This window comes from Rhinocladiella mackenziei (genome assembly GCF_000835555.1).
Source record: "Rhinocladiella mackenziei CBS 650.93 unplaced genomic scaffold supercont1.6, whole genome shotgun sequence".
In the NCBI taxonomy this organism is placed as follows: domain Eukaryota; kingdom Fungi; phylum Ascomycota; class Eurotiomycetes; order Chaetothyriales; family Herpotrichiellaceae; genus Rhinocladiella; species Rhinocladiella mackenziei.
In genome coordinates this window covers 1,855,882-1,880,680 of record NW_013550599.1, presented here as the reverse complement: position 1 = coordinate 1,880,680, position 24,799 = coordinate 1,855,882, and the positions used below count along the sequence as shown (strand labels likewise).

General features: G+C 50.9%; 6 protein-coding genes across 6 annotated transcripts; 2 read left to right on the top strand and 4 right to left on the bottom strand.

Moving 5' to 3' along the window:
* Positions 1 to 308: 308 nt before the first annotated feature.
* Positions 309 to 7,315, bottom strand: Z518_08472 (uncharacterized protein; the record flags this gene model as incomplete). The annotated part of the gene is made up of 3 exons (XM_013414213.1): positions 309 to 6,338; positions 6,394 to 6,692; positions 6,745 to 7,315. The coding sequence occupies 3 exons, from the start codon at positions 7,313 to 7,315 to the stop codon at positions 309 to 311; spliced, it is 6,900 nt and encodes a 2,299-aa protein (XP_013269667.1).
* Positions 7,316 to 7,569: 254 nt separating this feature from the next.
* On the bottom strand, positions 7,570 to 8,954 carry Z518_08471 (uncharacterized protein; the record flags this gene model as incomplete). The annotated part of the gene is made up of 5 exons (XM_013414212.1): positions 7,570 to 8,373; positions 8,454 to 8,567; positions 8,631 to 8,731; positions 8,827 to 8,872; positions 8,934 to 8,954. The coding sequence occupies 5 exons, from the start codon at positions 8,952 to 8,954 to the stop codon at positions 7,570 to 7,572; spliced, it is 1,086 nt and encodes a 361-aa protein (XP_013269666.1).
* Positions 8,955 to 9,693: 739 nt separating this feature from the next.
* Positions 9,694 to 10,761, top strand: Z518_08470 (uncharacterized protein; the record flags this gene model as incomplete). The annotated part of the gene is made up of 1 exon (XM_013414211.1): positions 9,694 to 10,761. One exon carries the CDS (start codon positions 9,694 to 9,696, stop codon positions 10,759 to 10,761), a length of 1,068 nt encoding a protein of 355 aa, XP_013269665.1.
* Positions 10,762 to 11,935: 1,174 nt separating this feature from the next.
* Positions 11,936 to 14,800, bottom strand: Z518_08469 (uncharacterized protein; the record flags this gene model as incomplete). Its single annotated transcript, XM_013414210.1, has 1 exon — positions 11,936 to 14,800. One exon carries the CDS (start codon positions 14,798 to 14,800, stop codon positions 11,936 to 11,938), a length of 2,865 nt encoding a protein of 954 aa, XP_013269664.1.
* A 2,297-nt stretch (positions 14,801 to 17,097) lies between these two features.
* Positions 17,098 to 18,486, top strand: Z518_08468 (uncharacterized protein; the record flags this gene model as incomplete). The annotated part of the gene is made up of 1 exon (XM_013414209.1): positions 17,098 to 18,486. The coding sequence occupies one exon, from the start codon at positions 17,098 to 17,100 to the stop codon at positions 18,484 to 18,486; it is 1,389 nt and encodes a 462-aa protein (XP_013269663.1).
* A 121-nt stretch (positions 18,487 to 18,607) lies between these two features.
* On the bottom strand, positions 18,608 to 24,757 carry Z518_08467 (uncharacterized protein; the record flags this gene model as incomplete). The annotated part of the gene is made up of 1 exon (XM_013414208.1): positions 18,608 to 24,757. The coding sequence occupies one exon, from the start codon at positions 24,755 to 24,757 to the stop codon at positions 18,608 to 18,610; it is 6,150 nt and encodes a 2,049-aa protein (XP_013269662.1).
* Between the last annotated feature and the right edge of the window lie 42 nt (positions 24,758 to 24,799).

The window sequence follows — 24,799 nt, the reverse complement described above, 5'->3', positions numbered from 1 at the left end:
CTGAATTTGCTCCCGTGCTATATCTGACACGGCATTCACAGGTACGGGTCCCTAGCGACGGGTCTCGCTGTCAACAATTTAACAGCGCTCTTTTGAAAAGTTTGTTGCATCTTGAATATTTCTTTATTTCTTCAGTTTCGCATGTCCGAAGCCTTAAACCAGAGTAGATTCAACCGATCCACGATTCAGAGATCAACCTCGATTTCTCTTCCGTCCCAGTCCTCATTCAAATCAGAGCCTAAGCCCAAGCACAAGGCTATCCCAAGGAAAATATGCACATTCGGTGAACATCCTCTCGCTATCCAGGTTCAAAAGAAGGCACACCAACCAATATACATCCTACACAGATTCGCCATATCGGTCGCCCTCTTAATCATCTCCTCAACATATCCACCCACACTCAACGGTACACTCTCACCCGGCAACATACCTCTAACTTTCGCTCTGACACCCTCAAGGACCTCGACCGGCGTGTTCGGGACACCGTTGACCTGCTTCTTCTTCCGGCCAGCAACATTGATAAAATCAGTAGTGGGATCATGCAAAAAGGTCTCCAGGATCGTCATCAGCGCGTCTTCGTTGGAGCGAAGTAATGTCAGTGTGATTTCGCAGCATCGGCGGAAGGGACCTTCGTAACCGTAGGCGCCCATAGCATCGACCATGTTATGCGTCAAACGGAAGGGGACCATTTCAGGTTTCTCGAAGGTCAATCCTTTGTCAAAAAGACAGTTGAAATCCACGTGCAGTGTGCCGCCGTTGTCCTCTTCAAAGAGGATGTTTTCGCCGTGCCGGTCGCCGAGGCCGAGCACGTGGCCGACAATGGACATGACGGCTGCGGAACGCGTGTAGCGGAGTCGGGCGTTGAACCATGCAGAGGGGTCTGGGAAGCTCTCGACAAACCACTCGTGGAACACGGGCGGGAATTTTGTCAGGACTTGGTTCGGGAAAATATTGACCTTTTCCGGGTCGCCAGAGCACGATTCGTCCAGCAGATTACGAATTTCGACGTAGTTGGGCTGGATTGATTTGTCCTTGTACAGCTTGAGGATGATATCGCGGAATGTCTTGAGGTTGTCGACCCATTCAATTAAGCCGCATTCTTCATTGAGAGGGATCACAGCGTACGTGCGGATGTAGAGGCGGCGTTTGGTGGCGTCGACATCGCGTTTCAAGAATCGATTGATCATGTTGTTGAATTCCATCAGTCGCTGATCCTTGCGGAGGTCATCCTTGGGCTTGGCCAGGACGTGGTAGGTATTCCCGTCAGAGCCGCGAATCGTGAGTTTGCGCGGTTTCTGTAAGGAAGAAAGGACCAGAGCCTCATCCTCAAAAGACTGAATGGTGACTGGTTCTTTGGCAAAAGGTCGAAACGCTTTCAGCTGAGCCGGTTCAAAACTGGTAGGCAGGCTAGGCATCAGGCATGCTTGATTCGGAACGACAAGCGTCGACGGCACGATCTTGGATGAGAATCCTAAATCTCTGGACAAACTGACCTTTGACACCTTCCCTTCGATGGGAAACTCAGACACGCGGAGCAATTCCCGGACAAACTTCTGCCCGCTCGTGAACATATTTCTGAGTTCTGCCGCCGTTGCATCTCTGCTGGATTTTCTTTGCACTTCGACGATTTTGTTGACGATCCCTGTTCCTTTCAAGGCGCGGTCCTTTTGCTGCGATTCCACAACGGCCAATAATGTCCAGAATGCCTGCTGAGGGAATGCTCTTACCACTTTGACCACGATGCTTCCTAGGATGTCCGAAACAGTTTTATTTCCATGGCAGATCCGCGCAACCACTTGTGGCAAGATGGTGTAGAGGAGAACTGGTTGCAATCGTTCCATGTACTTTTTGATTTGATTGTTTGTGTCTTCAATGACTCGCTTTCGCTGTGCTGCGTTGTGCGCGTGGAATTGGGCATTTCCTCGTCGAGGATCAGGAGAAATGTCCGCACCATCGACCAGTTCGAGCCAAAGGGTCAAAACTTTGGGCAGCGTCTGAAACAGGTATTTGCTACCGTTCAAAAGGGATCGAAGGTAATTGTCGATGACCACTTTGGTGGCTTCTCCTGTCAGGAAAGCCTGGCTCTCTTTTCCAGGAGCCATGACCTTTTCCGAATCGAGAATTTTGTTGTAGTAGCGACCGAGATGATACCAACCCTTTTCCCCTTTACGAAAGCTTTCTGTGGCTTTTCGAAAGGTTCTTCGAATGACTTCTGACTGAGTTTGGCCAGCCTGGTCTAGCCATTTCCCTAGTAAGACGTGTGCCTTCGCCGTGATCTCGTTTTGAGAATGACGTTGTTCGACAGTCATCGTAACAGAACCATTGTCCGCAAAATAATCATGAGCCACAAATGCTCCAGATTCAATTGCTCCCTCTAGCGTTTGAATGGCCTTTCTGTGATGTCCTTCGAGCCACATGAGTTTGGCGTGTTCAATGGCCGCTGACTTGTCGCCCAGGGCCGATGCTTTGAGGACCGCATTGAAGGCTTGAGTGGTGGATCGAGCTTTCCGTGCCAATCTGGCGCTTGCAAGCCAAGCGGCCGCAATGTCGTTGGGGACAAACATGTCGGATCGTAGAGACATCATAGCACGACGAACCCCGAGAAGATACTGCTTGTCAGCGACGTTCGAACCAAGAATGTCCAGACGACCCCGGAGGTTCTCCAATACCGCCATTCGGTCATCTTTTGTGGCTGTTGTTATTAGCCGAACATCGCTAAGCACATGTAGCCGCAGCATGGTGTCGTGACCCGCCTGAAATGAGGATATCACATTGGGAGTAAATTCTGACGCCGTGGAACGGTACAGCTCATCGATCAGCTGGATGGCTGTTTCTTTCGATTCGCGATTCACAGCTAGCATTATCTCCGCAATATGAGACGCGAAGTCGTATCCGCCACTCTGAGGGACGTAGCTGGAAAGTCTATCCCATCGACCGGTGGCCCATGCAGCTTCCATGGCGTAAGGGACAAGCATTGGTGAAGTGGCGTTGCGACTCTTGATACTATCGAAATGGTGAAGCAAAACGTCATATTGTCCGGATTCTTTGAGACAATCCATCAAGTTCTTTTGAACGTCAACGTCGTCTGGATGAGAAACAAGTTGCATTTCATACCAGCTCTGAGCAGCAGTCCATCGGCCGGCTTTTTTATGTTCCAGGACTTGTTGTTCAATGTCCAGGACATGTATTCGAGAAGAGATCCCTTCGACACTGTCTGGTTCATCAATTTGAGCATATATGTCTTGCAATCGTCGGAGTTCTGCCTCGATGTCGTCGGCTTTCAATTTACGGATATGCTGCTCCCAATGGAACAGCGCTCTGGAATAAGACTTGCACTCCAGAGCTCGACGGGCCAAAATATCGGGAGGAATTTGCTCCAGAACCTTCTCAATATTTCGTATTTGTGCTGCCGAACTTTCCAGAAGTGGATCGGTATACCCCCGATCTGATTTCGCTAGGGCGAGAGCATATTGCTTTCGTTTCTGTTGATGCCAGGTGGAGATATAATCAAGAATCTCGAACACGGTCTGGCTACATAATTTGATGTCGTCTTGGACTCGTCGATCTTGTCCGTCAAGGGACTGGTTGAGAATGGACGTGATTTCTTCCACAATGTCCTCACTGTCGCGCTCGATGCCGCTGATGACGAGATCGACCACGGCATATGGGAGCAAGAATGCCGGAATGGAGGTGTCTTGGCCATGTATAATCCGGCAGGCTATTTCAAAAATCATTTCCACGTTGTCTCCTGACCCTCGATGAAGAAAGTCTAGCGTCATGGTCCGAAGCCAATCTCGATGTTTCATGCCGGGGTGGAAGAGAGGGTACTGACTTTTTCCAGGTGCTCGCATCTCCTGCACCGTATACTTCGAACTCAGGAATGGAGTGAGAGTGTTCTGGATGGATGCGGGGAGCTGCGCCCATAGACGTGAAGCCAGATTGGCAGAACCCGCTCTCGAAGGATCTTGTTCGCACAGTTTGAGATATTCTTGCATAGCCCAACCAAGAAAACCTTGAGCTCGTGTCGTAGTGGCGGACAAAAATGCTTTGACCAGGACATGCTGAAGAAAGAAGAACAGCCACTCAACCACTTCATCTGCTTTGCCAAAATTGGCCAAGACTACCATAGATTTTCGATCCCTCACGCTTTCGATCTTGCTGGAATCGAGGCATCCTATGCTTCCCAGACACTGGCCACATAATCGAGTCACCTCGATGCTCGAGTTAAATTTCACGCAGCAATCGAGGAGAGCACGAGTCATGTGCGCAACAAAGTCATCCGGCTGCTCTCGGAGGACGGAGCGCTGAAGAAAATCTTGTTTCCGATGCAGCAGCGGTGAGAGTTCGTTCAGAGCTTGCTCTACCACGACGAGGTTTTCATCCTGCAGTCTCTGAACATATGCCATAAGTTGATGTCGTTCGTCCATTTGATGTTTCAAGGCCACAATTTCCGACTCAAATTTGGCCATTAGAGGAATCGAGGCCAACGAAGGCATGGTGTCGAAATGATCTCGTACAAGGTCGGTGTGATTCTTCAACAGGTCGCCAACGAGATCGTACGCCAATTGTTGTGAGGAGCTGTCTAGCACATCCCATGTTTGAACAATGATGGCGAGCGTCTGGTCCATTAGCGGTTGGAAATCATCTCTCTTTAGCGATTTCATCATGACTGCCCACGAGGCAAATGCGGCATCACAAAGATCGTTATCATCAAGACCCGACCTCAAACAAGCACAAATCTGAGGAAGAGCACGGATGACACGACTTTTCCCCAGCTTCACTACCTCACCCAAGGCAGCCAGAGACCGTCGCTTCTCGACCTTTGATTCTTTCGCTTCCAGATCATTCAGCAAGACAGTGAAATGGGTCACAATTGCGAGAACGTTACTCTCTAAAAAGTTCCCAATACTGTCACTTCGTCTAGAACCAGAAGACTGTCCGCGTTGGCGGGCGACCAGTTGAGCCAAGAGCTGCAAGGCTTGATAAACGCGAGAGGATTTTCCTTGACCACTGTCTCCTATGGCTTTGAGCAGTTCGCATGTGATATGGATAGGATTCAGAGCCACCCAATTCGCAAGATCATTCTTTCCGAAGTCTTCAGCTACTTCGGACAGGATGGACATGATGGATTGTTCGGCCTCGGGAAATGGTTGCACCAGCAAAAATGATAGAATAGCAATCAGGTTACGTCCCTGTGTGCAGAGATCGAAAGGTGTCGTTGACTGCCCACCGGCCTCGGCGAAGCGTTTGATAGCTTCGTGATTTTTGTGAAGGACTAGATATGGAAGGGCAAACTCTACTGTATGTCCCATCAATGCTGTCATATCCATTCCGAGAAGATCGCACAATTGTTGCGCCACATTCGGCCGAGTGGTCAAGGATTTGGCGAGCACGACTCCCAGGGTTCGCCAGAACGGCCGGAACAGGAGCCATAATGACACTTGCATTGATTGTGCAAGATGCTGGATCTCCGCATACACCACACCACTGAGGTAGGGATTCGTATGTCCCAGATATTCCACCAGCCGGACCAGGATGATGTTGAGCTCTTCGTCACCAACCACACGAGCCATCCGAGTCAAAGCAACGACTGATGTCTCTTGAATCGCCGCATCTCCTTTTTGCCAAAGTGTTTGGAGGGTATCCAAGGCGACAATTCGGTTTTCTCGTGTCACTGACGCATCAACATTCTTCCTCCGCACCAGGTAAGCTTGGAGTGTTCTCGTAGCTGCCATTCGAAGATCTCTAGAGGAGCTCTTAAGAGATTGGAGGCACCAATCTCCAGCAGGCGTCGAGTTAAGTTTCAAATAGTCAGTGGAGTTTGTGTGCATGATGGCTCGACGTAGAGCCGACATGGCGGCAATCCTTGCCCTAGATTGGCGAGAAATACTTTGAATGAGGACAAGGAGAGTTTTGAGCAGCTCCTCATTTGATGCCGCTTCTGGAATTGTGGCATTATTGGTCAATTCACCGTCTTCATCACATATGTGGCATGGGGATTCTGGTGACTCGGAAGCAATCTGGCAGGCGGTCAGACCAAGAAGTTCAAGAGCAGCGCATTTCTTTTCTTCTGAGAGTCTTCGAAAATTTCTCGAAGCCGTTTCGCTCAGGCCATCGAGGTCAGGCACAGCCCGCCCAATCAGGTCCGCAGTCAGTTTGCGGTAGATCGTTTGGCGCACGTTCCCTTTGGACCATTCGTCCTCCGCATCTGTGGATAGGCGTAATCGCTTGCGGGCTCGGTCATTATCAGGCCATACATCCTCCGATTCCTGGATGAGGGGCTGATGGAGAGGTCTGGAAGGTTGGATGGCCAAAAGGCGGATTTCGTGAGAGAGTTCCTACATCGGAGTGAGCTGTGAACTATGAGCAGTGCGGCGTATTTGTTGAACGGACCTCGGACCGATCATCTTCCAATAGAACGCTTTCACTATCCTCGGCAAACAGCCGAAACCGGCAAAATGTCTTCCAAAATTGCAACTTGCTTTGCTTTGATTCCGATTTCTTGGAGATGACCTTTAATAGCCGAGCTACGGTCAGGAGAAGTTCGCGAAGAGAGGGAAACCTGAAGCTGAGCGGGTTGAAAACAGCCACGTGCATGGCTTCGGAAATTCTGGATGCGAAGTCTTCGCCATCAATAACGATCACCTTCCGAGGCTGGAAGGAAGGCAGAGCAGAAGCAAGGGAGAGGATGCCTTGTGAACGGTTAGTAAGAGACACGTTGAACGCGACACGCCACGTTCTTACCAGACACGCAGACTCTCATGAATTCCAATACGTTACCGCACGAGCAGGGAGCCGTAGACTTTCGATCAGCCTCCAAAATGGTGTCAAAGACGACAAGAATAGCATCTCGGTCATGGTCATTCTTGCATGAAGTGATCAATGACAGGAGTCGAGGCACGAGCCATGAATAAAGCGGGTGTCCTTGAGCAGAAGTTTGGTTGCCTTGGGGATCTGACTTCACGTATAGGACTTGTGGGGATCTTTCAATGGCGACCTGGAGAACTTCGAGGCAAGTTCTCAATTGAGAGTTGACCTTACCTGCGGCAGCTGCAGACTCAAATGGGTTATCGTCAAGGGCGGGCTCGATGCCGACTTGAAAAATGATGCAGATCAACTTGTGGTTGACTGAGACATCAGCGCCCAGATTGGGTCGGCCCTGCTCGTCCGAACCAAGAGCCTCTGCCAGGAGTTGGTTGAAACTGTCTTGTTCGAAATCAGGGACTCCTTCTCCATGTACAACATGTGTAGCCAATATTGAGGATGCCGGAGGTTCAACGCCATTGGGTTGTCGTGCAACAGGCACCGGCGCCATGGGCATTCATTTAGACATAGAGAAAGGTTGGGAGAGAGTCGTGGACGCGTTGTGAAAATGAAAACGAAGGGTTGAAGTTGAGATCAAGTTCTCTACGCGTCAAGCCATCAACTTCACCGTAGCTGCCATCTTGTACGCATCTCGGATTATCTTTCTTCCTTCACCGGAGCGAGCCTCTTCACGAAAAATCCCCCCCCCCCCCCCCCACCACACCACCTTTTTGAACCCTGGTATTTGTCTATTGGTTTGATGAATCAGAATATCTCTTCTATCTTCTCATCGTCGTCATCCATTTCCGTCACTTTGGGCGCTTCTTCTTCCTCTCTCATAATCACCTGTACTAAGCGATCACATGCTTCTTTGACATTTTCATCCTCAACGTGTAAATGCGTCTCCCTCACTAATGGGTAGACTTGAACATTTCTTAGCTTGTCTCTTCCTTCTCTCGTCGTACTCAGTAGCAATAATGTCTCGAGATGAGTGACCAGGATCTCATTGTCGCTGTCCCTCGCTTTATCTGATGGCAGAAGTTGTAGGTCGGGCAGCATATTGGCGGATTCTTCCTCTGAGAACTCTTCCGCGCCAGCAAGAGGGAGCAAGATGTATGGTAATAGATTCACTCCGGGTGTGTCATCGACGGATTCAGTTTCATCCTGCCAAAGTAATGGATGTTTGTCAACCTCAAAAGCGACGTTCTTGATGGTGCTTGCCACCCCTCTCCTTCGGACAGGACTCTTGTGCTCCGTGAACACGGTCAACTTGCTTATTGGTACCACACCGTCGTATTCTCTCTTGCTGAGCAAGTGATTTCGTCCAGATTTATACTTGGACATATCAGCGAGAAGATAAGCGAGGTAATCAAAGTCGGCGTGCTGGTTTAGGTTGCCATCGGCGCCTTTGACGAAGCAGTCAAATAGTTGATCGAGAGCATATGGAGACGTAGAGACCGTTGTGGAAGGCACCGTGCGCTTGAGCTTGATTAATTTCTCCATCAGATCAGATTTGGCGAGGTTCGAGAGCAGCATAGCGATGTCATCGGCCGCGCGTTCCTTCGGGTTCTGGCGAAAAGAGTCAGAAGGCACGTTCTGGTCATGGCAATTTGGTTCAAGAATGCCGTAGGCAATCAAGACCTACATACTGTTATCTTGGTTAATAGCGTTTCAATAAATGCATCGTCTGAGGCAAGGTCCTCGAGAATCTCCGCATCATGGCTGACATTAATGAGGATGGTGAGGGCATTTTTAGCAATCGGCTAGCGAGCAGAAAGGAGATATGTTAGCACAGGACTGACTGTTGGTCCCGGTTGGATACTCACCGGGTAGTCTCTGACGAGAAGTTTCAAATCTTGGACCGGAACTAGTTGGGGCTTTTTGAAAATTGAAGGGTCGGATGAGTGGCCGACAAGGTGATCACAAGCTGGACAAGATACCCGTCAGCATGGCACTGTCATTGACAGAAGGACCTATTGGTCGATATTGATAGAATCTCTCCCGGTCTGGAAATCTGCTTACCAATTTGCCGGATCTGCGTATTGCCGTGGTGGAGGAACGCAAGGAGCTGGGATGAGTTAGCCGTGGTCCATAACCCACAATGTCCGTATGTACAATGCGTTACTGACCTCTTCCAGTTCCGTAGGCATGCTGATATCTTATCCTGCTGGACAATAGGCACGGGGCAAAAATGGCCGGAGCATGTTGCCTCGCAGGAAAAATATATTTGATAAACTCCCAAAACGGCCTAGCGTCAGATGACTCAAATAAAACCCAATGCGGTCAAGACCCAACGGGGCCAAATAAATACCCACTCCGGCTCCACTTCTCTCCCTCCCCCCATCATCCACCATTCCCTCCCCTCCTGTCATCATGTTAGTGTGGCGCAGTCCAGCCCAACCAGTATCAAAAGTCCAACCAGCTCAAAAGCAGGCAACCTGAATGTCAACCCTAACTTCTCATGCATGAAACGCTTGCGGACGCTCGAGCGCCCGGTTTTGGGGCCATTGAAGCCTCTTGCTATCGTTTTCATGGCTCCAAAAAGCCCTGCCAGGGCGAGACGGTAACCCGTGACCCTCCATCAGACCGGCATCGCCCGCCTTTGATCAAAAAGGCAGACTTTTCTTCCTCGAAGCTGATCTTCTCTTAAGTTCTTCTTCCATCTGACTTTCAGCCTTGTCACACGACAACATCATCGCACAAGTCAATATCTGACTATAATTTCCCGTAACCGCGAGCGTGGTTCCATTCAAGGATACCATTACCGGTAACTCGCTATTCGACCGCTTACGGTAGAGCCTTGCATCTACGGTGCATCCCGCGAATCACAACCTCGACCCTCCGCAAGGCTACGGTCACCAATAACAGCTCCGGAAATTTAACACCACCATGGCTTTTGCTGGAGATGACGGCATGACACCACCGGCACCGGCGCCCATCACAATTCCACAAGCTGTCGAGGATCTTCAGAAGGCTCTCATTCAAATCAGGCGTAAACTCAAGACGCTGATTGACTGGTACATCTACCCGGTCATTGTCCCCAATGAAATTAAAGCCTACGACCCACGCCTCCAGATTCTGGAGTCGCGGCTAATATCCTTGTCAACACTATCATATCAGCAGCTGCCATATCTATTTGACAACTCCGACGGTATAGCAGCCCACTACCTCCTGAACATTCTCGATCAACTCCTGAACTCCATGGTGGGAATCCAAAAAATCTTCGTCGAACACTACGATCGCGACCTAGATGAACGCCGGCCCTTTGGCACAATCTGGGACACACTTCAATATCGCAGCGACCAACTGAAACTCGTGCCCCAATTTCTCCCTCACAATCCACGACGCCAGCGACCCGAGGACCTGCGCACGAACGAACTGGGCAATTTCTGTCGGGGCGCTCTCCAAATGATAAACAATCGTGATAAAGGGCGAATCTCACATTTAGAAAATAAAGATCTACTACCCGAAAACAAGCGCAAGCTGAAGGCCTTTGGCGGCGCGTTTCTTTTCTGGGAATGCCCCGAATGCGCGTACAGAGTTCGCTACCACGTCGCCAACAGCTCCTCGTCCAACATCCACACCGCCACCGAAATCCGCGAACACAATGGCCTGGGTATACAATACCGCAGTTCCTTTCTGGCTCGATGCCACCTATACCTCCCTCTCTCCGAGAAATCATCTACCTCGTCGACTTCCTCCAATCGGCGCCAAAGTCAAAGCATCTCCACTCTCTCTTCCTCATCCCCCAAATATGGCTGTGTCTTCTGCTTCGCGTGCGGCCGTGACTTGGAGCGAGGGGATACCGCGTTCAACACGCCCCGCGAACTTGCCGAGCATATCGTACTGGAACACAAAAGGATCTTGCCGCCGAGCATGATACTGCATAGATTTCTCGTCGCTGTCGAAGGAAAGATGCATGACCCATGTCAGCGCTGGGATTTGAATCTTTTATAACGGGTTTTCAGTCCCTCTCTTTCACGTCAATACTGGGAAAGAATGAATTGAAGCCGAGCCATGATTAACGAACCATGTTTCTCCAAGTTATGTGGGTGAGAATTTGTGGATGCATTGCGATGTTCATTTTGGGGTACGATCGCGGTATTATGCCATGCTATGATGCGATATGATGTGATGCGATGCATGGAGTTGGAAAGAACGAATTACAGTACGACCCGGGCACAGCAGGGCACCATCAGGCACTTCGTTTTATGGAGAATAATACTGCAGACGGGCTCAGGTAACTTGACGATTATTAACTCTCAGTTACGAAATATCACATTATCAACTTCTTTTGTATCTCTTTAATTTTAGTCAATACTAGCCCCAGTGTCTTCAGCCTTGCGAAGAGTATATTTTTATTGGTTTGGTCAATGTGATCGACTTAAAGATAGGGAATTTGGTATAATAGGAAAGTATAGACCGTACAATTTTCGGCGCATTTCGTTTGTCTTCTGTCATACGCATTCCCTCACCCAGAGAGACGGTGTAATGTGTATATATACAAAGAAATCAGCTCAAATCCTACCACTCGCGCGCAAGTCAGTCGACCACGCACCGGGCGGCTCACGGTAATGTTGTACAGATATATGTGCCCTCCGCTCCCAGCTCCCTGGCCGTCACTCCCTGAGCGATTCCAAGCCAAATTCAATCCAACCCAACTCGAGCAAGAGCAAAACTTGAATTCTTGCCGGTACAAAAGAAAAGAAAACTCATAACCCTTTCCACCCCTTTTTCCCCCCACCCACAGGTCTGTCTCGTGGCTGTGTCCAGCTCATCCCATATAGACGAGTGTGATCATGAAAGACCTTGTCATCCTGTCTTCCAAAACTGCCAAAAGAGGATGTCATGACATATGAAATGAAGATAGAATCCAACGCCGATATCTCATGCATCGAGACCACTCAAAATGGAAGGGGGAAACCAAATCCCCCAACGCCATGCATGGAAAAGCAGCCCATTGAATGAAGCCCGGGATCTAAATAAAAATGGGAGGTAAAAGGAAAAGGAAAGGAAAGGAAACAGTCTAAGAGAAACAAAATCTCATCCTCGTCTTGATCCCCGTTCCCTTCCGATCCAATCCTCGGTCCCATTCCATCCCATCATAACCAGGAATGCGCATTCTTTATTTTCATACACTCTCCACAACCAAGCCCACACTCAGCCCGGGTCGATGCCCTTTCTCCGCCTGCACCACGACAGGCGAATACGCCTTCTTCTCTAGTATCTCCCATTTCCTGGCCTCCTTCAGCATCTGCTTCTCCGTCTCCTTGGTCCACTTATTTTTCTCCGCCGAAGGCTCGCGCTTAGTGATTTTTATTTTATCTTTTGATTGCGATTTGGATGTGCTGCGGCGGTGGCGGTGGCCAAGGATCGATTTTTGTTGCTGCTGCTGCTGCTGCTGCTGCTGTCGTTGTTGCTGTTCTTGCTGTTGTTGCTGAGTAGAAGATTGAAGTGGATTCTGGGCAGAGGTTGAAGATTCGGCGGCACGGCGGGCAGTGAGTTTTGGTCCAGGCACGATAACACGGGAGCTTTGTTTGCGGGACAAGGAGACGGTGCGGGCGATGGCAACTTCGGCGGTTCCAGTTACGGGGTTTGAGGCGACAGGGTTGGGGCGTGGTGGGATGGTTTTCTCTAGGCCACGGAGCGAAGATTTCTCCTGCTGTTGCTGCGGCTGTAAAGATGACGGGAAGGTGGCGGATCGTTCTTTCGTGGGGCGAACGGACGTAGTTGTAGATGCCCCAAGATTGTCGGTGTGAGATCGGACAGGTCTTGTTGGCGTCACACCCGCTCGTTCAATTGCAGTCACGGTGCTTTTGGCAGCGTATTTCGACAATGGGATGAATTTGGCGTCCTTGGCCGGGACAGGAGGAGGCTTGTCGTCCGAGAGAGATTGAGGTGTCGGGATTGGGTTGGATTTCGGATTGGAGATCGGGTTCGGATTACTTGGTGCTGGAGCTCTTATCGGAGGGCCTTGGGGAATTGTGGGTGAGTCGTCACATGGTCGATCGAAGCGCTTGACGGTGGCCAAACGAGGAGAAACGATTTTCACAACTTGTGCTTCTGGTGCTTGTCGTGCTTGTTGAGGCGGTTGCGGTGAAGGGGATTTCGAAGAGTTATCTTCTTTCACCTCGGCGACGGGGGAAGGAATCAGCCGGCCGACCTCTTCGCGGGATCTGCTTGTTAATCGAGGACCATGATGATCTGTAACTTCTGCATGTTGACCCTTTGCACTGGCGTTTGATTGCTGTGGCTTCTCTCCATTATGACCGGCCACTGTAACAGGACCGGTTTTGAAATTCAACGTCGGGACCTTTTCAGTTGTAGAAGTGGGTGACGTGAGTCGTTCCACCGCAGCAATGGCCTCGTCGAAATACGCTGTATTAACAGAAGTATGCTTCGTGGTAGCCGCGGAGACAGCGTCAGTGGTCGTCGGAGCTGGCACCGGTAGTGCTGTGATTGCTTCAGCAGGCCCATCTGGTTGGGGGACTTCCACTCGTCTCAATCGACTTGCAGCGGCGGCCTTCTTTGATCTGGTTCGAGCCAATTCAACCGCCGCCGAATCTGGTCTAGTCATAACAAATTGACCATCCTCAACACCCTTGGAGTCTCGGAATGATTTGATATCAAAGAAGATCTCGTCCACCGTGGTGGCAGATGAGACCGATGACTGAAACGAGTGAGCAGAACTCCATGGAGCCTCCCGGTCCGTTGAAGCGGTATTGTCATCTGGACTCTGTACCATTTGTTGTTCATCGGATATCATTCTCTTCGGATTCAGAGGCTCGGGCTTGGCCACCGATACAGAGAAGTGGTCTTGCATCGGTGACATACGTGCTGGTGAGGTAGCTGATCGTTTCAACTGGCTCGGAGCGTGACTTTCATTCTCTGAAAATGGAATTTGACCGACGATTTTCACAGGAGCAGGAGATGTGGCTGGGAACAACGAATACTTGCTCACCGCTGGTGATCTGGTGGTAGTGGGCGTCGTCAAGCGTCTAGGTGGCATCAGAGGGGTCAGAGGTACGGCCGTCGCATTAGAATTCTCGTCTTCGCCTTTTGTGGTTGGTCGACTATCTTCACAGGATTTCAGACTATCCAAGGTCTTGCTTCGTCTTGCGAGGAGGGATGAAGAGCGGGTGGCGGCGGGTAGATTGCGAAACATTACGCTGTAACGATCAAGAGGCGGAGTGGGTATGTCTATCTCGAGTTTTGGTAACGGTGGTCTCGTATCAGATTCGCTTAAGAAGCTGGCATCGGTAGCAGTGGAAGGTCTTGACATTAAATCTTCGGCAGATTTCTGGCTTTTTTCTGAAACGTTCGGAGGTCGTTCCATTCTTTCGGTCGGCGGCGGCGGAGGACCATGATGAGGTTGGATGGGCCGTAATTTGTACTCTTCCAGTTTGTGTGCTTGACTGGTTGGGCTCTTGTCCAGAATCACCAGGCCCGTCGGAAGGCCAATAGTGGGACCAGGAGGAACTTCATCTCGTCGAACGGCGGCTTGACGTGATTTAAACAACGTTCCAAACTTTCTCCATCGTTTTGACTGCATTTGAACGGACCGATCTGGACAAGGCGAACAATGTCGAGGGGAAGGATTATGCTCAACAGGACTGTGAGGTTCGGGGACACAAAATCCGGCCGGAGGGTGGCTTGGACTGCCAAAGGCCAGACCAATTAGACTGTCGTCGGATTTGGAGATGGCATTGGGGTGTTGTAATGGTGAAGGTTTATGATTCTCGGAAGTTCGTGGTCGAACCAAAGATACGTCAAGGCGTAGTTTTCTGATTCCAGTTGGACCTCCAGAGGTCGTGGGACGTATTTCGGCCGGTCCAGCAGATAGAATCCCGCCAGGGATGTTGGAAGTACTGTGAATGGTGGAAGGAGACTCGGTAAAAGCGAAATCAAAATCTGATTGTTTCGCTGTGGGTTGAGAATCGGAATCGTGTTGAAGAAGAGGATGTCTATGGCGAATGGATAACCACCTCGTGGGCATGATTCAAAAGTCCCCCGGACCGGCCAGCAAAGGAAAACAGATGCCAAATTAAATGGTGACAAATGAAGGACAGGAAAGCGAAATGGTGATAAGGAGGGGTCAGAAGCTCAGCGTGATCAAGCTCGAGAAGCGACTGCAGAGTGAAACAAGTTACAAGATGCACATTTGTTAAACGGCCGGGCGTCTTTGAACCTGGATGTTCGGGTTGACGACGCCAGGGTGGGAGAGTTCAGAAGTTAGAAACCATGTTCGACGCACAAACTGCAACAAAATTCCCAAACCAATGCAACTGTGCACCGGTGGGTAAGCGAAAATAGGATCGGAGGATCAGGGTAGAAACCGGCAGCATGACTTGCATAGGGGAAGTCAAAGTCGATTCTCCGATCTGAGTGACCGTAAATGCGGCCATGGCGGTAATCAAGTGAACATCGTGTGCATGGTTGAACAGACGGGCCACGCATCTGTTGAACAGCCAGCCAGAACAGAGCAGGGAATCCGTGGGCTGGCTGAGGCCAGTGATAGAATGAGAAGATGGAAACGGGGGGGAGGATGGAGAAGGGAAGAACGAGGTTGAGACAGCCACTCACAGCAGGCGGAGCCTTGCCGGGGCCAGCGGCCTGGCGTGATTCAGATTCTTCTTAGTGTCTTCGCGTGGCGTCCTCTCGCCATCTATGAGAACAGGCCCTGAAATCTTCCAAGAGGTGGATTGGTAAAGCTTTGTCAGGAGATCCCTTGGAATCCCGTACGTGCACAGGGAATGTCAGCAAAAGAGAGTTGACAGCAGCATGGGGGCGTATATGAGAGTGTGAGATATACCTGTATATCGGACCACCACTCTGCACCACCCGCCTGTCTCTGGTCGAAAAAGAGGTCTCGTTTTAATTTTCTATCTCATTTACCGCCGAATGTCTTTGCAATACCCCAAGCCTCCGGCGTGGCGGTCATCCTGTAATCTTATCATCCATGTCGACCTCGGACTTTTCGGTTGCCCCCTGAAACACACCGGCCTCAACCGCCCTGCAATACGCCACCACGGAGTTTGATCGGGGAGGGTTGGATGGGTTGGCCTGGGGTTTTGTCTGGGTCTGGAACTTTGATTGATTCCCACGACGAACATCGACCTTCTGCATTCTGACTGGCGGTTATTTTGGCATCTTTGGGGAATGACAAGACCACCACCCATGCTGCAAGGGACAAAGATGCCAAACGGTTGGGCCTTCGCTTGGTAAGAGGATGCCGACTTTGTTTTTGTTTTCATCACGCTGCTGTGGTTTTCCATTGGTACGATTGGAGATATTCGCTTAAGAGTTTGGCGAGTTATGATCTTATTTGATTAAGATATCTTGATCATCCCTGAGAATTGTTCTCGACCAAGGCTGGTGTTACATCGTTCCACTCGACCATTTATGCGTCGGGATTCCCTCGTGGCGTGGCCGTGTCAATCCTCAATCTTACATAGCAATGCCAACACATCTCCATGCAGACATGCATCGAGAAAACGAAATTGGATTCTGGACAATTAGACGATGGACTTGTCAATCTTCGCAGCCAAGGCCGATACCACATTTCTACAGCCGCTACCAACTATTGCTCAGCCTTGCTGCTTCCTCTTTTTTTTGCATTGGCTCATGGTGGGTATGTGCTCTCGAGAATAGACCCGTTGGCCTTTACCAGTTGAAACCATGTTCGTTGAGATGAATCATAGGATCCGTGACAATTCAGCTGTTCTGCCGGTTCTACATTTCTTTAATTTTTTTTTTCCCATCTTCTATGCACATCACCACCGCCTAAGGCGGAAGAGACAGCACCACGATTCAAATCTCATACCCCATTACTACATGAATTGTTTTTGGTTCTTGGCGATTAGCGGTACAGCCATAGTTCCCGTCATTACCAAGTGCTGAAGTCCGTTGTCCTTTGCCTCGGTTTTGAAATTTTATTCTCCGCATGGCAATAGGAAGTCCGCTTTGTGCGGGCAGCGGGGGAACGGATTCATACTGTATATTCAACAAGTAGTATCCTTTTCGATCTTAGGTTGTTACGCTGACCTTAAGTCAGAGACTTAGCTGGCATGAAGAGCGATAGGTTAGGTAAGGCGTTGCCAAAGAAGCTCATGCACTTTCTAAAACATACGAATACCTAAAGAACACCAACGCCAAATATAATTTCTCACTCTCAATTAGAGCACAGGGCCTGAAGACAGGGTGAAGGTACCCGAGATGGCTGTCAGGGTGGGAACAACAATGCGTGGGCAGTGTAAGAACATGGCAATTCCAGGCATAATCTCCACGGAGTCGATGTATCATAGGTATGGACGACGAGAAACTCTGAAAGCACCATGGAGAATATTGCGCCTGACTTCCTCATCAACACTGTTCAATCATCAGGGCAGAAGATGGACATCGACACCCTACTTCGTTCTGGATCACCGCCATTTCAGCACCAACCACCGACTCTCCAAAGCCTCCCCTCTCTCAGAGGCCTTTACATTCAACGCACCCTCGAACCGACCATTAAGCGACATCACAATCGTGGCACTAGAACAGGTCATCTCCATGCCCCTCGCGACGCGACACCTCTCGGACCTGGGGGCACGTGTGATCAAGATCGAGCGGCCGGGAACGGGAGATTTCGTACGACAGCACGACCAGCGCGTCCGGTCCAAACTGTGCAGCCACTTCGTATGGATCAATCGGAATAAGGAGTCGCTGGCTCTCGACATTAAGAACCCGGAGGACATGGCGGTGTTAAAGAAGGTGCTATGCGAGAAAGCCGACGTGTTCGTTCAGAATCTACGACCGGGAGACGCCGAGAAGATGGGCCTCGGGTACGAAGCTGTGAAGGCGATGGTGAATGCCGCTCACCCAGGCGAGGCGAGGGGAGATCGATTGATCTACGCATCAATCAGCGGCTATGGATCCAACGGGCCGTACGCGCACAAGAAAGCATACGATCTTCTCATTCAAGCAGAGGCGGGCTTGCTGAGCATCACCGGCACGGAGGGCGACGACGGGATGGCCAAAGTCGGCTGCTCCATTGCCGACATTGCCGCGGGCATGTACGGGTACAGCAACATCCTAGGCGCCATCATCCAGCGCCAAAAGACAGGGCGAGGATGCGAACTTGACATCTCCATGCTGGAAGCGCTGGTCGAATGGATGGGTTTCCCCATGTACTATGCACATGAGGGGCAGACGGGACCGAAACGCGCAGGGGCCAGCCACGCAAGCATCTACCCCTACGGCCCATTCTCGACCGGCGGCGGTGGCAAGGTAATGCTAGGCGTGCAGAACGAGCGGGAATGGATGATCCTCGCCACCCAGGTACTAGAGCGGGAGGATTTGACGACGGAACCGAAGTTTAGGGACACGGCGTCGCGCAGCGAAAACAGAGACGAACTCGAGGCCGTCATCAGTGGGATTTTCACGCAGTGGGATGTGGGCGAAGTGACGAGGCGGTTGGAGAAGGCGGGTATCGCGAACGCAAAGGTCAATGATATGCAAGGCGTGTGGGAGCATCCGCAGCTCAAGGCCCGGGGGAGATGGAAGGAAGTGGACAGTGAGGTGGGACCAATTAAGGCGTTGCTACCGCCGGGGATGAGTGCGGACGTCGAGGCGAGAATGGAGAGGATCCCAGCCGTGGGAGAACATAATGAGCAGATATTCAAGGAGTTGGGAGTGAAATAGAGGTAGGGGGGGGGGAGGAGGGTCCTAGGATCCTGGTTCGAGCATAGCACAGCAGAGCAGGGACATGGAAATTTTCCAACGTCATTCGTTCACGGCATCGAATCTCATCTCCGACCGCCCTTCAAGCTCCTGCTTCTTTCCCCTTCTTCTGCAGACTCTCATCAACGTCGACTTCCACGATCTCGACAACCTTCGGTTTCGCAATCGGCACCACCACATTCTCTAAACGCCATTCCATCCCTGGATACGCATCGCTGAAAACTACTATGTCAACCTTCACCTCTCCCTTTCCGCCCACTTCAGTCTCAGACACAAAGCCATCGGCCAGAGTTTCCGAGACTGGAATCTTCAATTTGACATGACTCAACTCCGTCGTCTTGGTCCCGGTGCCTACAGCGCCCAGCTTACTCGTCGATACCGGCCAGCTCGCCCTCTTCAGCGCTAGAATGTCCGGATTCGCACCCACATGTCCAGATCCTGCACCATGGGGAAGGGCGAGCACAAAGTATCCTTCTGTCTGCGTCTTAGGGAACCTTGGCGCATAAATCCTTGCTTCATTGTCTAGCGATCGATTCCCACGCTTTATCGTCACTTGTAGATGATTATCCGTATCACCCGCGGCCGTGAGCGTGATGTCTGGCAATGCATTGGCGGCTTGGACAAACTGAGCACGCGTGCTGGGCGCCGCAATCCCAAACACGTTCATCAGACCATCTATGGTCTTGGAGCCGTGCCTGCTCGCTAGCACCGCGGTCGTGACCAGATCCCTGGGAACTTTGCCGTCGAGTGTGGCATCAAAAACCTCGTGGACCCCAGGCAATATGCTGAGAGGATAATCGTCGGGCCAGCGGGCCGATTTGACAGACTGAAGCAGTCGGACCATCTGAACCACCGCGTCAAATTTGTTGATTTCCGTCATCACGTCGATTCCCGCCTGGATGATGCGAATGCTCTGGTCGAGGACTGAAGTTTGATCGCCTACGTAGTCGGTAATAGGCAGGTCGACTCTCGACATGAAGGCTTGCATGAGCAGAAAGGCTTTGACGTGAGGATCCCACATTGGCAGATTTTCTAGCATGGTCGTGGACAGAGGAAGGTTTTTACTCAGTTCGGCATTGACGAGGTCTTCGTTGTGGCGGACTGGGAGTTCATCGAATTCGGTCGCGAGGCTGACCCAGGCCAGGACATCTGCGAATCGCGTGGTAGGCGCTTTGGCCGCCTTGGACAAGAATTTGCGGATCGTCAAGTGGCTGAGGTAGTAGTAGGACATGATTTGGCCGAACGCTGTGCTGTCGACATCGCCATTGTCGTGGACGAGGACACATCTGCTCTCCGCCAGATCATCGAGTGATTTGTCGACCAGGGTGATCATGTAATCGGCGGCAAGCTGTCTGGCGACGAGTTGACTCTCTCGGTGTTCTTCGGTAGAGATCTCGAGGCCGTAATACGTCGGATTCTTGTGGAGACGGCGGAAGAAGAAGGTCCAAGTCAAGTAGTCGAGCGCGTCTTGTTTCGTGGTGATGACTCCGGCGGACACTTCGGCGCCCAGATGGTTGTCGAGGACTTTGTGCAGTGAACTTTCAACGGGAAACCCGGTGTGCAAGAAATGTTTGTAAAATGCCTTTTTCGACTCTTGCGTGAAGATGCGAGCAATACCTGATGTGTCGAATTGCGGTCTGCCGGCTCGACCTAACATTTGGAGAACATCAGTCAAATCCATGTCCTTGTATCCTTCCAATTTGGCATCGAAAAATTGTGTCCCCTTGACGACGACAAGATGAGCTGGCAGGTTGACTCCCCAAGCCAAGGTCGAGGTAGCAACGAGGATTTGGATCTTGTTCGCGGCAAATAGTTGTTCGGCAAGTGATCGGTCCGATTCCACGAGACCGGCATGGTGTAGACCAATTCCGAAACTCAATGCCTCCCTCAGGGCATCATCGTGGACCGCAGAGAGTGTGTGCCGAAGATCATCTTCTGAATCAAAATGTAAGAATCTTCTTGGATCTTCCTCCATGCCGCAGAAGCTGACGAGGTCCTTGGCCGTCAAACGAGTTTGTCTTCTGGATGCCACGAAAACAATGACCGGCTTCGTAGGACTGTGATTCTTAATGGCCAGGTATGTTGGTCTATTCATGCTTTGCATCAGGGGACAGAAACCCCGTTGCTCTGGAAAGCCGTCGATGTAGATTTCCAGTGGGACGGGACGAACGCTGTGCCGAAAATTGAACAGGCCTTGATTGTTTCCAGACTGGACTCCGAGCCAGTTGGCCAGGTCTGTAGCGTTAGCGCAGGCGGTCGACATACCAACAAGTCGAATGGAACCGCTCTCTGCCTGTGATGCAATGTAATTCATTCGAGACACGATGATTTCAAGAATGGGACCACGATCCCCCCCCAGGAGATGAATCTCGTCGATAATCACCAGTGAAACTTGTCGCACATAAGATCTGGTCTGCCATGATCGTGATATGCCGTCCCACTTCTCAGGAGTGGTAATGATAATGTCCGCGTCACGGATCGTTCTTGTGTCCGGGGTATTGTCGCCTGTCAGCTCGACGAGCTTGAGGCCCGTTGGCCCCGCGAGTCGCTTGCGCCAGTCTTGCACTCTCTCACGCACCAGTGCTTTCATCGGAGCAATGTACACGACTTTGCTTCCCGGCTTCTCACGGCGCGCCCACCACATGGCGAGCTCGGCGGCAACAGTCTTACCAGAACCGGTGGGTGATCCCAGGAGGACATTGTCGGCGGTGTGATAAAGCGTGTGGAAGATCTGGGTCTGCATGGGGTTGAAGAATTGAAAACGCTGCCCATACAATTCCTCTAGCACGGGATTCTTCAAAGCCGTGATCGGCAGCGGCTGGAGATCGAGGAGGTCCGTATAAACACTCTCGGTGTCGGGCCGAATAAGATGCTGAAATGAGACTGGATGCACTGTCTCTGCCCCTAACCAACGATCAGAGATGACTCGAACATAGATCTGCGGCGGCAAGGGATCAGCCAGAGGAATGGTGAAATGAAGCTCGTGTTTATCGTTCATCTTCTTTCGACTGAGAATGAAATACTCGTGGTGATATATTTCCGACGTGTCGGAATTTTCCACCCACACCCAGTACGACTCCGAAGTGCCATGGTGACGATCATTCCAGACAAACTCAGGGTACAGGTAAAGCCTCATGCGAAGGACATCACGGTTGAGCGGAGCGATCTCTGCATCAACTGACAACGTGGGGAAATTTTCCAGTAGTCGTGATATCGTGGTTCCCATCCTTTGATTGTGAACGAGATTTCCCATTTCTGCGGGATCCATTTCACGAAGACTTTCGATGTTGGAAGAGGGTGCTTTGTCGTCCAGATTCTTCAAAACAGGCAGGGGAAGATCGAATTGATGGAAGGGGTGTTGGAAAGGCCAAATCTGCTTTTCAATGGCTTTGCACATCGAGAGCAATACCTGGCATTGATAACCCCAACCACGGTTCAGAGCTATCATGAATATGGCTCGACAAATTCGGGCCGAGTTTTGTGCCACATAGGCCAAGTCGGAGGCCAAAGCAAAATCTTCAAGCTTGGCTCGAGATATGTAGGACTGCAGTAAGATGTTGGTTTTCGCCTGATTCTCCATGACTTTACGTTCCTTCTCATCTTCCGAGCTTTGTGGACCATTCTTTCGATCCTCAATCTCGCAGGGGACCGACTCCCGACGAAGTCGATGTAACTCTTGTGCTTCACTTTCTCTGGATTGAATATTGTCGAACTCGCCACTCATGCTGATCATCTTCAGAACGTCGGCCTCGCTCGCACGTGGCCGCATCATTGCGTTGAAGATCTCAACACTACTCTGAAGCACATAGAACTGACTGGCGATTCGACCCACATCTTTAGCCCGAAGATCATCGGTTCTTTCGTTAAAAATGATCATCTGGCTTCGATGCAAGGTTCTGGCGGCATCGACGATAAGCTTCCGGCGACGTTGGCCCAGCTGAGGATCGTCTTGATATTCATTCCAGTCAATGCCGTAGGCTCCTGGATTTCGCCTCATGCGAACGAAAAGATATGAGTAGCCCAACCAGGTGACCGCTTCTGGCACAGATGTGACTGTCCCCAGACTGATTTCAGCATTGAGATTATCGACCAATCTCTGGGAGAATTTCGATTCGATCGGTCTCTGTTGAGTTACAGCCGTCAGATAGTGCTGTAATTTGTCCTGTGTCGTACAGATATAACCGATACCACTGTCTTGAAATTGCGGACGACCGGCACGGCCCAATATCTGGAACACATCCAAGATGCCGAGATCAACAAATTTTCCCGCTTCAGCACTGTAAAGCTGAGTGCCTTTAATGACCACGGCAGCTGCCGGCAAGTTTACCCCCCAAGCGAGCGTGGCGGTGCAGCAGAGAACTTTGACGGCGCCTTCGGAGAAGATTCTTTCGACAAAGTTTCGGTCCGAGCGTGCCATCCCAGCATGATGACAACCAAATCCTTTGGGAACAATGTCACGTAGTTCACGACCTCTTGTGGTCTTCAAGTCCGACATCGCTCTCAAAAATGCCGGGTTGTTCGGTTCTGGCGCAAAAAGGTCTGCACTGCCATCGTCGACTGCCATCGTGTACAGGGTTCGAGCAGCCAGGACCGTGTCTTTCCGCGAATGGACAAAGATCATGACTTGCTTATCCTGCTTCAAGAGCTCCTTGACTTTCTCAAAGGTTACATAATCCAGGTTTTCTCGTTGAGCTATACTTCCCGCTTTGCCTTTGACTCCGATGAAGTGCTGCTCGAGAGGTACAGGTCGGAAAGAGGCATCGAAATAGAAAAGACCAGAATCTCGATTGACTTTGAGAAAGTCGGCGACGTCCACGTAGTTGGGAAGGGTGGCAGACAGGCCAACAATCCTGATCAAGGATTGAGTGCTTTCAACTTGTCTCTCAGTCCTGGCGACCAGAGACTCAATGACCGCGCCGCGTTCGTCGTGAAGCATGTGAACTTCATCAATGATTAGGAGACGAACCTTCTGGACCAGTTCGGGGTCTCCAGTGCTCTTCCGGGTGACGACATCCCATTTCTCGGGAGTGGTTACTATGATCTGAGTGGCCGCAATTTCTCGCTTCGTCAGCTGCATATCGCCTGTCAGCTCCCGTGCTTGGATCCCGAGCCAAGCCAGCCGTTTGCCCAGCTTCTCCGTGACCTCGGCGGCAAGAGCTTTCATGGGGGCCACATATACAATCTTGAAGTCGTCCGCCATGACAATGAAATCTGTAGCGTCAGGTTCTTCGATAGGATTGGGTGTGACATTCTTCGAAATTGCTTGCAAGATGGTGAGCATGGCAGCATCTGTCTTACCAGCACCGGTGGGAGCACAGATAAGCATATTCTCAGAGGAGGTGTAAGCCACAGGATACAGCAAACTCTGCATGCGATTGAGACTTTTGTATCCCCTGAACGTGCGCTGACACAATCCGTCCATTTCGTCGACCGTGATTAGCCTCCGACCTGCAGCGAGGGAACCGACCCTCGTGGCCGGAATGGAATATTCCTCGTACTTGGGAGAGTCGTTTCTCGTGCTACCCGCCGGCAACGCATATTTCTTTCCAGACACATCGAGCATGTTGCCCGATGCCGCTGCATCAGACTTGTAGACATGTCGGTATTGAGGTGTAGATCGGTCGTAAGCCGGAGCCAGAGTGGCATGTTTGTGTTCATAGTCCTGTCGTGTGAGCATTGCTTCTCGTTCTTTGCGAGTCTGAAGCTGTCCGAAAAGCCCATCAGTCTGACGAGTGGTGGCAGGAGGAGCGGCCAGGATCTCCTTGCGATGCGAAATGAGTTCAATGAGAAAGTCCAAGTCGTCATACCCAAGAATATCCGCCAACGACATCTGCAACTCATCATCGGAATTGTCTGAGGCCAGTAGAGCGCTTATCTGTTGTTCGAGATCGGACGCATCGATACCAGGCCTCGAGCGGGCAAAGGCAGCACATTTGTTGCGCAACCATAAGCGGTCGCCGACTCCATCGACAACGGGATCAGGAGTCTTGAATCCATTTGTGGTGTCATCCCAGTCATCGCTGGGCGGGCTGTCATCGAGAGCGCTTTCGACATCCCAAATATCATCGTCGATTTCATCGCTTAAATCTTCATCCAGCTCCAGCTCCAGCTCCGCTCCATATATCTGTGAGGCATCTTTTACTGGTGGCAAGTTTAAGTCGGCGATTGCCTGTCTCATGTCAGCCATTTGAGACAGCCACTGTGCCTCGGATGAAAAAGTAGTCTCTGCCATGCCTAGACAGGCTCCGTGGTGTGTCTTGTGAGCAGCTGCTTT